Source organism: Limulus polyphemus, unplaced genomic scaffold (genome assembly GCF_000517525.1).
Source record: "Limulus polyphemus unplaced genomic scaffold, Limulus_polyphemus-2.1.2 Scaffold1866, whole genome shotgun sequence".
NCBI lineage: Eukaryota > Metazoa > Arthropoda > Merostomata > Xiphosura > Limulidae > Limulus > Limulus polyphemus.
This window is the reverse complement of record NW_013667476.1, coordinates 33,065-47,493: the sequence shown is the minus strand read 5'-3', so window position 1 is coordinate 47,493 and position 14,429 is coordinate 33,065. Positions and strand designations below refer to the sequence as shown.

Here is a 14,429-nt window from a genome sequence, read left to right as displayed (position 1 = left end):
CTTAACTGACTTTGGAGAGCCAGCAAGCCCCTCTAAGCCCTTCTGAATAAAAAAGGGGGCATTTGCCCTAAAGATTTATCAGATAGTGAATGTAAGATCAGAAAGCGAGGTACAGGGCCACCTTGTGGTGAAGACTGCTGTGCAGAGTCTTCTAGGCATGGTCATTTACCAATAAGCAGAGTTTTTACTATTTTTTCATTTGGATTGGGGGGATCCATAATTAAAAAAAAAGATTCAGTACCCACTGACCCCACCCGCCATGGAGTCCTACAAGGGGCCGCACTACAATGTCAAACAAGGATACTGCAGCAATGCCAGGGTTTCACGAGCACTATACCCAAACACCAGCAGCAGACACGATGTCCACAACACCCGTTGAGAATGCCTAACACTGGTACTCAGTTGACCCTAGCCCAAGTGGACCAGCCGATTGATCCTGGGGGGCCACCCCAAGGCCACCTGTCTACAGGAATTCAAGGCCAAAGTAGTGTGTTGCAGTACCCCAGATACCACTCAACCACCAGGATCCTCTCCTCCCCTTCACGGGTCGCCACACATGGCAAACACGTGGGTGGATGTTTAGATCACAGAGGAAGGAACTGAAAATACAGAACCTTCTTTGGGAGGTCCCCTTACCACGTACAGGAATCCACGTTGAGGGGCTAGAATAGTAGATAGAGCTAGCTGCACTAGTACAGAGGGTGCAGTATGATTGGTGGAGGGTAGTCACATGATCAGCACATGTTCTGAAAGGGTGCAAAACTGATGGGGTATAAAAGACTGCTGCACTATTGGAAAAAATTTTTTAGCAATATTAGAGGGCAGTCCAGGATCAAGAGAGCTTTGGGTGAGGAGGGTAAGACTGTTTCGGAAATAATAATTTCAGACTTTTTATTATGACTAGAGGTTTATTCAGTATGTAGCATGTGATTTTTTTTCCTAATGCTAATTTCATTTATGAGAGAGAATTTACACAAAAACAAAATCTAACAATGTATGTAATAAGACAATATCTATGAAAGAGAAGTTTACTTTAAGAACAAGTAAAATCACAACAAAATAACATAACCAAGTTTTCTGTGGGAAGTTTCGTCTAAAATTCCTGAAGAATTTCCTTTCACAATCATTCAGAAGAAACAAGATATTTCCAGAATAAACTGCAGTGAGTTACATTAATTTAGAACCACACATTACGTGTATTTTATTACTGTAGCTTTTTAAATATTTTTTTCAGATCTAAAATATTATACATAGATTGCCCAAATAGTTTTGTTACTCCTTCATGGGTCAGATATGAATAACATGAGTTTTTCTGTGATTTCTAACTAGATTTTTTGTTTTATTTTCTAACAATTTAAATTACACTAACAATAAAAAGGTTGAAATTAGCAGCTCGCCAGTGAGGCACTATGTTTCACATAGAATTTCATTGTCCATACCCCTAATCTAAACAACTGAACTAAACATATTTTTTTAATCATTAGTTACATTTTAATTGTAGCAATTTGTGAGAGTGTAATAAAACAGTAAGCAACTGTTACTAAAGCTTCAATCATGATTCAATATTTTTGTACAAGGAAACTAAATGCATTCAAACAAAGAACACCAAGTGTGACAAAATGGTCCATTGTCATGCCAACAAGAGAGCTTATTTAGGTGAGCTACAGACTGTTTAATGAGGAAGTGAGTAACAAGCTCTGTAGAGACAAGAAGTGTTGTGACTCATGAACATTGATCTCAAGTTGTTGAAAATGTAGCTGTGTATAGTGTGTGCCTCACTTGTTTATAAGGTCATCAGTCATCAGTGTTATTGCCAAAACTAACATATAAAAACACAATAATTACTACAAATATATAAAAGATTACAATTAAAAAGACCAAAAGCGTTACTGATAACTTACAGAAATGTATTCATCACTACTGATTCGAAGCAGATAAGGCTGAGAGGCATCTGATGTTGGCTCAACTGTACTACCACCTAATGGAATGACTCCCTGTAAACAAATTTAATTTCAAATTAAACTTTATTTGTACTATAGTCATACATGTGTAGTAGATACTTTTCTTAAAGCAATTCATGCTAAAATCTTATTATCTCTCAATAAGAAGAAGCTATCTAAAACTAAAAATCAAACTGGTAATGAGTGCAACTAATTAAGTATTCTTTTATTACATTCTAACTTATAAAGGAATGTATTGTTTCTTCGCTGGGTATCCTCACTGTTAAGGTTATTTTCAACCATAGTTACAAGGTTGTGTTTATATTGCAAAACTAGCAAATTATTAGTATAAGTTTTCTCAGGGCATCTTACTGTATCTAATTCTTTATAAATAAACAAAATTACCAATATAAATTGTAATTTTTGTATTTTCAGAGAAATAATCTTACAAAAATAACAGCTCTCAAACAAATATTTTTCATTTTAATATTCTGTGTGATGAAAACTGAAAATACATATTTATCAGTTTCAAACGAAAAGAATTCTGATTAAAATTTCTCAGAAAGCTGGAAATTTTATCCATTATTTTTCCTAATTTTGATAATACTTCAGTTGGTTTAAGTTTATTTTGTCTACAGCAAGCTGTCTTTAGTCTTACAGTATATTGTGATATTTCATTAAACTTAGGGCCCTAAAAGAGATAACCATACATCTTTTAATTGTTGTACATCATTAAATGCATTGTTGTTACATGCATGATTACTACAAATTGCTTTTCATTTGAGACTAAAGTTCCATAGCCCAGCTGGTCTGATGAGATCTAGTACTGTGAGTAAAACATTTTGCCACCCATAGCTGCAACAAAATGAACACGTAATTGAAATGTAACTGAGCATTACTTTTTAGTCTTATATTAAAGTTTTACCTCAAAAACATTTGCTGTAACTTTTTATAATGTAGAAGCAATAACACTTAAACTTTATTCTCAATACAGTGGTGTAAAACGACTATGCTCATGAAGTAAGAATACTTATTATTATAAGCCTAATAAAATAAATAAAAGTTAACATTTACTTACCTAAAAACTTACCATAGAACTATTCCTTGTATGTCTGCTTTGAGATTTTGCACATGCCACTAGCCTTGAGCTATCTTTCATCTAAAACACATTATAATGTGAACTGAGCTAGTATATCATATAATCATCAAGCAACAATACCCTCCACCAATGGTACAGTGACATATCCTCCATGCATAGTAGATCCCTGTAAGCACTTGCACTTAAAATTAATTTCATTCTTAGACAAGGTAAGAATAACGTGCACTGATAGTTGAAAGGAAAGGTGGGAAGATGCACAGAGAGGTAGTATCCATCGGATATACATTATCAAGAAAAGAAAATGTTAACTTCCGAAACAATATTTCTAATTCTCTGCACACAGTAGCTTGAATCTGAAACTGATGTGATAGATGTGATCAAAGTCCTTGTCCTGATGGCTGGGTTTAGAAAGAAGAGAATGCACTTCAGAAGCAGGGACATGGAGATGAGGCAAAGCTATAACATCTTCAACAGTCAACAAGCCTCCAGTGGCCACAAAGTAGGGGCAGTGTTAGCAACATTGCTAGAACCTCATGAGGAGGTAGTAGTCACCATCACTTGAGAATTCATTGTCATTATACCAGTTTGCCAGAGTAAATTTTTAGTTAGTTAGTTAATTAGCTATTTAGTAGCAATGTAGCTTGAAATCAAAGTTAAAATAAACTACAAGGAAACCAAAGAAAGTTAACACTGTGAAAAGGAAGGCAGCACAAATTTCACAAAATTGATTAAGTTTAAAGTCAAAGAAACGCATCCATTAAAGATAGAGCCAAGGATAAGAATGAAGTTAATTTTGAGTGCAAGTACTTATGGGGATCTATTGCATATGGAGAAATGTCACCCTAATACTGGTGAAGGGTTATCGTTGCATGATGATTACATCATGCACTAGTGCAGTTCATATTATAACATGTGTTTTAGGTAGGAGATAGCTCAAGACTAATTGCATGTGCAAAATTTCAAAAAGTAGATTGGCAAGGAATGAGTTATGTGTGAAAAAAGAGGTAAGAATATTGTTTCAGAAATCATATTTGACTGCAGATGTTTGTTTATTATATCAATCCAATGAAAACAAAAATAGGAGAAAGGGGTGAAATATAAAAAAAAATCTAATGATACTGCTTGCACATCCTTCACCGTAGAGCGGTGCTGTTTCTCGCCACTCTTCTTTCTGAGATGCTTCAAGAACTTCAGCAAGCAATATTAAAAATTGTTAACTTAAAAAAGGAGGAATAGGGATCTTCAAAAATACATACACAAGATGGGTAGCTTAAAAAGAAAATGAAACTGCAAAAAAGAGTAAACAAACAAGCTTAAGGTTTGAGACATAGGGTTGACATTATTATTTCAAGCTACAAATGCCTATTTTGACTCCATGTCTAAAAGCTATAATACTTAGGAGAGTATAATGTCAACACTATGTCTCAAACCTCAAGCTTGTTTGCTTTTTTTTGGCAATTGCATTTTCACTTTAAGCTACCTATCTTGTTTTTGTATTTTTTTTTAAGTATCCCTATTCCCTTTTTAAATTAACAATTTTTAATAATCTTTTTCTTTAGTTTTTTTTATGTCCATCATGAACATAAATCTGTTTAATAGTCCTATTTGAAATACATATGATGCCCTCCCTAGAAACAATGACAACCTTTGGATTGGCTTCATGCAGTTTGGATGGCTATTGCTCCTAATATCATTGCCACAATGTTATCATTGATAGTGGAGCTGCATGTATGATCACTAAGATGTATGGAGATCAACATACCAGATGTTATGTACATGCTTGTCAAATATATATATAGCTACTATATTCATACCCTGTAGCTATATGGAGAGCCTGTAAACACAGGATTGGAGGGACTACTGAATTATACTCGACTAATGGTATGGTGCATGGACTGGATTTTGTAACTGCATGAGTTTTATACATACATGCACATGTTGGCTAGTATTTATATCTATCAATCTATCTGTCTATCTATTTATCTATATATATACACACACACATATATATAGATAGATATCCATATGAATTTTTCAAGTTGTATAGATACATACATATACATTCAATGAGAAAAAATTCAGTAATATCAGCAAAGTCCAAAAACAGTTCAACAGTACAAATCAAACATATTTCTAACTGAAACTACTTCAAAACAATGGGTATGCTGTGTATTCTTTCATTTCAAATAAATAAATAATCATGATTTCACTTCAGAAAGGTTAAATCACAAAATCTGCAAATATTTCAATTGCTTCAACTGCAAAATGTTCCTTCATCAACAACATTTAAAACACTGGATTCACAATGTTTCTTACTTGCTGCAATGTAGATGATTTAACAACACTATGTTTTTCAGTGAAATATTTCAGCATGGGACCAAACCAAGCATATTCTTCAACAGCATTAAGAAATAACATAACATAGTGATTTCTACTTAATGCAATCTAAGATAAAAATTGTGGTCTTCACAGAACATAACACATTTAAATGTTACAGCTAAATTCTTGTACACAACACTAGGACACATAGTAAAATACACATAAACTTGCCCATACATAAAGTAAGACATGTATGTACCAATATATATATCTATGTCAACATCACATATTAACCAAACCATATCTGCAGTGTGTAACATTACCATTCAGCAACTAGTTTATAACCTTAGCAACCAGCATCAGTTGTTCTTTCTATGTTTGCTAAAGTGTATTCATGGCCTTTGGCAGCACCTACAGTTAAAACTCCAAATCAAATAATATCATGAAAATAAAATAATCATAGACATAAATAATCAAAAATGATTCTTCCTTCCATAATCATCCATCCAGATCACATTTCATGTTGTTAGCTGCAAAATACATGCACATACTCAGTCCAATGAAGAAGGTGCACAAGGAACAGCAGTAAAATTGATTGGGCCATCATAACACAGCAATCAACATGGGTTGCACCAAATTTTCTCATTAATACTGCCATTTTGGGATCATAAAAACCCACTATGTTACAGAAAAACATAAAAATAACCCACACAAAATGAAACATCAGTTGCCTGATTTTGTCAATTTCTCATGCTGTGTTAGAGCACAACTACTTTACTGCACCTTAGGAAGATTGATATATAGATGTACCAGACCATCAGACACAATCTTCACATGGCAACTGAAAACAAGAACATATCAGTTTGTACTTAAAGACATTCCTACAAGTCAATCTTTGCATAGCATTTACCACAAAAATTAACCCAAGTTCTTGGGAAGCAAGGACTTTAAAGTCCTTTCAGCATATTAGTTTTTCAGTTTCCAATAATCATCAACAGTAATTTTCCTAGGATATTATTTAACAATCAAATCTGTCACTGTTGTGTATTTAGCAAGAATTGCCTGATTTACTTCACAGAAATGCCAACACTACCCAGCTAGATAGATCTAGCAATGATCATAATACATTGGATATCTCAGAGCTGTGTTATTTATTGCTAAACTACCACACCTGCAATGGACTGCTGACCAAAAGATAAGTTTTGGACCACTTGGTGAAGCAATCAGCAATAACCAGCACATATCAATTAAAATTTTCAGTTTTTGAGAGAGGACCAGCTACATCAACGGAAGAACCCATAACTCTCCACCAAAGTTTTCCTTCATACGGTCAGTTATTCCTCTGGGCAGTACACACATATTATGTCTACACCATTGTTTAATATTTTTATGTGCATGCAGCCAGAAGAATCATTCTCACATGTTCTCAACAGTAAATGATGCTCTTTGGTGCACTCAAGTTCATGCATCATACAAAATTTAACCAGGAGGCATTGGGTGTTTTTCATCTAGTTCATAGTATGAGGAGGATCCCAACTATCTTCACCTTAATCCCAGGAAGTAGAAGGGAAAAGCAGCTTCCATTCTGTCTACCTAGATAGTGCTCATGTGTGCTGTCCCTACACATATCCAACACCAGGCTACCCAGGAACTTAAGATCTGGGCAATGATAAGATGAGGGAAAGCATATGTGGTGGGTCAACTCCAGTCCAAAACTAGGCAGCATTGGATATCTCTCATCCAGTCTGCAGTGGGACGATGGTCTGTACCAACCACATGATTGAGGATATATGTTAGCTGGTCCTGTGCCTATCTAACACCAGACCATCCAGGAACCAACAACAGGCAGCAGTAGGATGGGGGAAAGTCAGCTGGAGGGATAAACTGTACATGGCGGATCATCTCCTGTCCAAAACCAGGCAGCATCAGGAATGTTTCATCCATTCCATGATAGGAGGAGGGTTCACACCATCTAAACCAACAGAACACCACTGTCCTACTCTTTACTGAGTGGAATTGGTCACACTCAGGAGGAAGTCTCCATGGTCCACCACCCCAGCAGCTAGGAACTGGTGAGTGGTAAGGAATAGAGAGAAAGGAGCATTAATTGCAAAAAAAAGAAGCAGTGTGGGCCAAATTACATCAAATTCTATGGATGGGACAAAGAATATGATCAGGCTAAGAATGAGAATAAAGGTGAGAAATGGAAAGAAGGGAAATATGGGTGACCTCATTGTCTCTTTCATGAGCTACAGATGTTTTAAGGAGAAAAGTACAATCAGGATAAAGAAGAATATAAGAATGATGAAAATGAATATGGGAAGCATCAATGGCATATATGTTAGATTTCTTATAGCCACAGATAAAATGAAGTAGAAAATAGGTTTTAAGCAAAATATGGTACAATGAACATGAGGCTAAAGGCTCAAAGGGAGGAAGGGTAAGGGCTTGGAGAACAACATTTAGGTCCCCATGAGGAAGGACAGCAGGATGTGGAAAACAAAGAAGTCATGAAAATAATGGGAAAATCTGAAAGTATTAGATAGTGGCACCCTGTAGCCAGAAATTATCAAAAGTGATACGCCTTCGTCGAATGGGAGAAAGTACAACACAGAGACCAGCTAAGGAATATGTGCCATTTTCATTGATAGACAAGGATGGATAAGAATGAATGGAACAAGAAAGAAGGAAGGCTACACATGAAGAGAGTCTAGAATGTCTCACAAGTGACAGAACAAAACCCACATGTGAAAACAGAGTGCTCATACTGCCTGATATGAGAGGAAGGAATGAAGTTGAAGGAGTAAGGAGGATGACAGATGTAAAGGAAGAGGACTGGAGAAGGTTCAGTAGAGGAAACCGTAGCTGAGCCAGCTAGTACAGAGAAATTTGGATGACTCAACAGAGGAGTGTCCAGTTGAGAGCACAGTCACTCAAACATCAGAGGATCAAGGAACCACTATGTTGGTAGTACCTTGTCAGGCCTCAAGAGACAATCTGCAACAAGATTCAGGGCACCTGGAATATGACAAGCAATAAGACGTACTTATAAAGAATGGGCCAAGAAAAGGAGATCAAGAGTTTGGAAACAGAAAGAGTGAAACCGAGTTCCCTCCTGGTGACTGATATAAGAAACAACTGTAAAGCTGTCTGTGTGGATCATCAGAAGATGTCCACAAACCATCATAAGAAAATAATCCAAAGCCCACTGTAGTACCAAAAGTTCCAAGAGATTGATATGAAGGGATGATTTGTCATTGGGCCACCAACCTGAAATCTCTTGAGAGTCTAAATATGCCCATCAAGGACACATCTGTAAACATATGGAAATCCAAACAAGGAAAGGAAACACCTTCTGTGGTATTGGCTTTATCGAGCCACCAGCAGAAGTCAAGGAGCAAAGAAGGAGGAAAGTGAATGGTGGAGGACAAGGGATCCCAAGCAAGGTTCCACTGATCATACAGAGTCAATTGAAAACGATGCACATGAACATGATCCAAAGAGATAAGGAATTCCATGAAAGCCCAAGTCCTTAAAGGAGAGAGAACCTCTCATGCAGTGAGAGTAGGAGGATATGGCATTGGTAACTAATTGCTTCAGGTCCCTTATATGAAGAGGAGAAGGCTGGGACCTACTTAGATGTGAATTGAAAAATGCATTCAAATGAATGAGATACTAAGTGTGGGTGAGATGCAACTTCTCTAGTTTGACTAACCAACCCAAATGTGCAAACTCTTGAAGAAGGAGAAGAGTATGGTTGTAGGAGGCTTATTGGGATAGAGCTAAAAGAAGTCAGTCATCTATGGTGAAACCACAGTCCCATGCTATGAATGTGATGAGCAAAAGCCTTGACTACCCAACAAAAAATGTATGGGGCCAAAGCTAGGCTGAAAGGGAAAGTGCAGAATTGAAACATCTTACCTTGATGAACAAACCAAAGGTAATGCCTGGAAGTAGTAAAAACAGAAATGTGAAGATAAGCATCCCAGTCATCATCCTTGATCATCCAAAGACCTGGAGCAAAAGCCATGTGAAGGTGAGAAAAGACTCTGTGACAAAACAAGGGTAGTTGATGCAGCAATTGAGGTTCAAAAGATCTATAACTGGATGCCAATTCTGTGTTTTCTTGGGGATGACAAACAAACCTGAAGAAGGAAGAAAAACACATTCAATACCACCTGTCGTTAAAAGGCTCAACACTAGTTTTTAATGTTAACAAGAAACTGGATCCCGAGAAGGAAAAGAAAAGGGAACAGGAAAAAAAAAGAATCAGGCTCTTTGACAACACCCAAAAGACAAAAAAATGGTGGCAAACTTGCTCCAAAGGTCTGCAAACCAAGCCTACTGTGCCCAAACAGATAGTCAACATTGACACTGATGACTTTGAAGTCGAAGTGAGAGTACTGACAGTCTGGAGCAGAAACACGGGAAGGGGGAATAGGGAAAGGAGAGGAAGTTGGAGGACAGGTTACAGTTATTGGTGCAGGAGAGGCTTGCAAATAATGGGAAAGCAGAGAAAAAATGGAAGAGTGTTGGTGTGCAACCTCTTCATGAGATTCCAGAGGATCTGGGACAGCCCCAACAGACTGGTAAAGAAAAGGAGCCAGATGAAGGTCTCAGAGATAAGAGGCTGGTAAATGCCCTTGAGAAAGTAGAGCATCTCTGCCTAATAAGTCCCAACAACAAAGCAACCACATATGGAGAAAGAGAGCAAAAAATAAATGCACTGACGTAGAGAAGACAAGTGAATAAGTATCTTCTGAAAAATCCCTCAGGACAGTGGATAGCTTTGGAAAGAAGGTGCACAGAGTAGAGAGAATGCAAAAGAGTAGTAAGTGTGAGTTGAAGATGTGAGAATTGAGCAGGGAAAAGGCAAAGGGAAGATAAAGGATCTGATCCTCAACCCTGAATAAGTGACTCCAAATTCTGGGAGTCGAGAAAGGGAAACTCAGCCCAATGATAGGTCAAGGCATGTGTATCTGCCAAATAAAGAGGACAAGGTATGCTGTATCCAGAAGAAGGAGAAGGAGGGGAAAACAAAATAATCAGTAGTAGGGACAAAATGCAAAAGAGAAGGGGATGAATCATAAGACACAGGAGAAAGGGACAAAAGATAATCAACCTGAAAAACCATATCAAAGAAGGACAAGGAAGATCACTGGCAGTGGATTGAGAAGATGCAGCAAAGAAGATGGAGGAAAAAGCTGTCAAAATTGTTGTCCTCAAAAGAAGGATCAGGCCACAAGTAGGACTGACTCCAACTCTTGATGCACTATGGCCAACACCTTCTCAACAGATAAAGAGAAGCCCGATGCCATAGTTGTAGTCAGTCTAACATGAATAAAATCTTGTGGATCAAAGTTAGAGAAAGTAATAGTAACATGAAGCTGTGAGTTCAAAATAATCATTCAACAAACAAGGCAAAGACAACAACAAAAAATGCTGTCAAAAAATGAAGCTAAAAAGTTTAAATCACTGGCATGAGCGAAAAAACACACATGTAAACATGCGAGTGCCATATCAAGAAGTGATGATTGAACAATCAGTATAAAGGGAGTCAGCTGGGCTTGGAGGGTGTGTCACACTCCTATTTGTGGAGGGTTGTTACATAGTCATTTGCAAGCTACAGTGCAGCATTAGTACATGGAAACACATGAATTTAGGTGAGAGCCTCAAGACTTAGTGATGAGCAAAAATTGCACATTTAGAGTGAAACACAAAATTGGGTAAAGCTAATATGTGAGTAGAGGTAAGGTATTGTATAGGAATCCAAAATATCTCATGCAAAATTCCAAAAAAAACTGTATTTATTACAAGTTACAAACACATCCAGTGTTACCTATGGTAAGATTTCTTTAGTAAAAAAAGTTTACAGCAAGTTAATATTCATTATTCTTTATTGGGTCAAAAAAATTTTGATTGCTCAATGACTTATTTCACTATGTTTGTCAGACATTACTACACACAGACTCATAACAGCAACAGTATGTAACATCATTAAGTTGTTAACCTATTTATGTGGACAGAACTTTTGTTGAATTAAGACTAGCTCTAGCTACACAGAAAACACTTAAAAGGGAAATGTTTGACTGTGGTCATAAAATTTTCTGTAATGTTGTTTGATTTTTATTGATTTTCCACCATGCATGGGTATTTCTACAGTTTCTTCCATCATATCACCAACTTTTTGCTTAAGAACTTAATGTTTATTATACTTATAAAGTTGTTCATTAATTTTAAGATTTTAACATTGATGATGGAAATAGAAAAAGAAAAAAACCGAAATGTCACTAATTGAATATTTACTTTTTGGTATCTCTGTGTCTTTGATACTTCTTAAATACTCCATTTTCACCATATTTATCCTTATAATCACTGCTATAGATCATCTAGTATCATCACAAGTTTTCTTGCCAAATAGTAAATGTTGTACTGTTTTTCATTTTCTAGGATCAATTGAATTTGTTTTCACAGAATCATATATTATCTCTCACATACTGTGACAAGTATTTTACTAGTTTTATTATATGAAATCTAAAGACAATTGTTTTTACTAAGGAATCAGTGATTTTTATAATAGTGTACTGAAATCAAATATCCCAGTGCTGTGTAACAATAGTATACTCTTTTTTTAATGACAATTGTTTTTAATAAAGAATTATTTTATTTAGGAATAAATCCTATACTCTTATTTCAACCTTACTAATTCTGATTGGTCATGCAGAACTCCTTACCATACTGATAATACTGGTGAAAGTTCTTCAAAGAGCATGTATATGGATAACATCCACTAAAAGCCTAAGAATGTTATTTTTAGTACTTTTTTTTTTTTTATTTGTAAACAATGTCTTGAATTAACATTTATTTTCAATAACAGATGTTCAGTAGTTTTAATAGTCTTGTGAAATTTGTAGGGAGAAACACAGGGAAAGTAATCATATTTTCAGTTTGTTACTGGTTAGTACTACATTGTGTACATGATATATATTCATGTACAACTGTTTACGATTAAAAAAGTAGCTTAATTACAAATTGTTGTACCTAAAGATGTCTATCATATTAAACAAAGAATAGTTCGAAAATGGCTTTTGAAAAATCGAAAGATGTTGGATATAGGAATGTTAGTTTCAATTTAAGGAACTCTCTATATATTCTAAATTTATATTAAAAAAAAAAAAAGAAAATAGTGCATTTGTATAAAGTACTTTGAATTGTGGCTCTATGCCTATTAGAAAAGAAGTTACTGAATTCTTAGTGATTGAGTGAATCCTAACTTAACCCATGTAAAACAATAGTTAATTAGGCAATTATCTGTAACCACTGAAACTTAAAGAGCACTTAATAAGGCACATAGTTTTCCTCATATCTTCATTATTTCTTTGACTTTTTTGGCGAAACAAACTGTAAATTGTATCTTGAAAGACTAGCTTTTATAATATGTAATTAATTAATACCTTTCATTTTTTAAAGTATTCAAAATTTTCTTTAAAAATCCAAAATATATTCATTTGAAAAAAGCATAGATGCATAGCTGCACACAGCTCTCTGCAGCAGCCTCATATGCATTTGAAACTCAGCATTTATAAAGATTACAGTTATATTTTCAATAAACTAATATTGTATAACTTTATATATATTAATATAATCAGAGTATTTTATCACCATTTGAAAACAAATAAAAGTATATTTGGGTGTAAAACACTTAAATTTATTGGACATACTTGATTATATATACTGGTGGGTCTGCTAGTTTCTCTTCATTAACACAGACAAGTAATTCCACGAATGGGAAAAATATTGAACAGTTTAACAGCAATTATTAAGTGTAGCAAACTCATGAACTATTTATACGAATGGTCAAAAGAAAATTCGATGATACCAATTGCAAGATCCCTGATGGATTGTATTGACTCTATTGTGAGGATAATCAATTAATGAGCCCAATTATTAATTGGTTAGCAAATACCACTAACTGCCCAGCTATACTAAAGATTACTTTTAAAACCACTTACTAACATGGAGATTTAGAAATAATAAATAATTCTGGATGTAAAGAATAATTATTTGTTATCTGTAGCCTAGGCTGCATTAGAGTTTACTTCCTCCCCTTTTTGATAAAGTTAAACCTTAATTTATTAATTTTGATTTTTATAATTTTCATAACAAATGGAAAGTCCAATGCCATATGAAATGCAGGCTGGTTTTCTTTTCCTTTTGATTAATGTTAGTAATTCTATATTCATGTATTATGGTGATAAGTTGGAAAATTAATGATAACCTAATATTTTAAAGGTGTTAGATATGTATTTTAAATACATACATTTGAGCAGTTCTTCTGATAAATGAAACGTTTAAAAGTTCAATATATTAAATTGTTACTACAATCAACTTTAGAAAATTCAAAAAATAAAACATATATAATATTTAATTCTAGAGTTACATTTCTTTGGTTTATAAACAGTCTTTATTTTTCCAAATTTACTTTAGCTTCTTGTCTTGTGTATGTTTTCTTGCTGTCAGTCCTTGTACTATTTTTTGACAAGAGCATATGACCTTCAAGATGTTACTAGTCACTCAAAGCACATGCGAGTACTTCTGTCATGTGTTTGAATTGTGTATTCTCTAAATAATTTCTATGGGTTTCTAGATATAACAACCTGTAAACAGTTTAATGTAGGGGTTTATTTTTTCTTAATTTCAAGCTTTTAACCAGTGTAAAAGTAACTAAGTATAGTTATATAACTACACTATTTTAAATCTAGTGATACTTACAGTTACTGAAAATTGTGAATAGGGAGTATATGTAATTACTTATACGAATAAAGTTAACACACATGACATATACTTTTGTTAGGGTTAGGTTGAAGTGAATATCTTTTTTTATTATTAAGCTCAACCAAACATACAGTGAGGCCTCTTCAAAATAGGAGAATATTAAAAGGAATAAAGAACTGAGACAGAAAGAAAAAACATCAGTAGCCTAATGCATGTGTTACATATATATCTTCTATGGTTGGTTAAATAAATGAAAGACTAGTGGACCAAACTTCTACTAAACCCCACAACCTTTG

At 34.9% G+C, this 14,429-nt stretch overlaps 1 protein-coding gene across 1 annotated transcript in view; it reads right to left on the bottom strand.

The window, feature by feature from the left end:
* LOC106465201 (pleckstrin homology domain-containing family D member 1-like) overlaps positions 1-14,429 on the bottom strand; it is a 32,806-nt gene that overhangs the window by 11,737 nt on the left and 6,640 nt on the right. Inside the window, exon 4 of the mRNA XM_022393053.1 lies at positions 1,902-1,994. Within this exon, the coding sequence (XP_022248761.1) occupies positions 1,902-1,994 (93 nt within the window). The remainder of the gene's footprint in view (positions 1-1,901; positions 1,995-14,429) is intronic.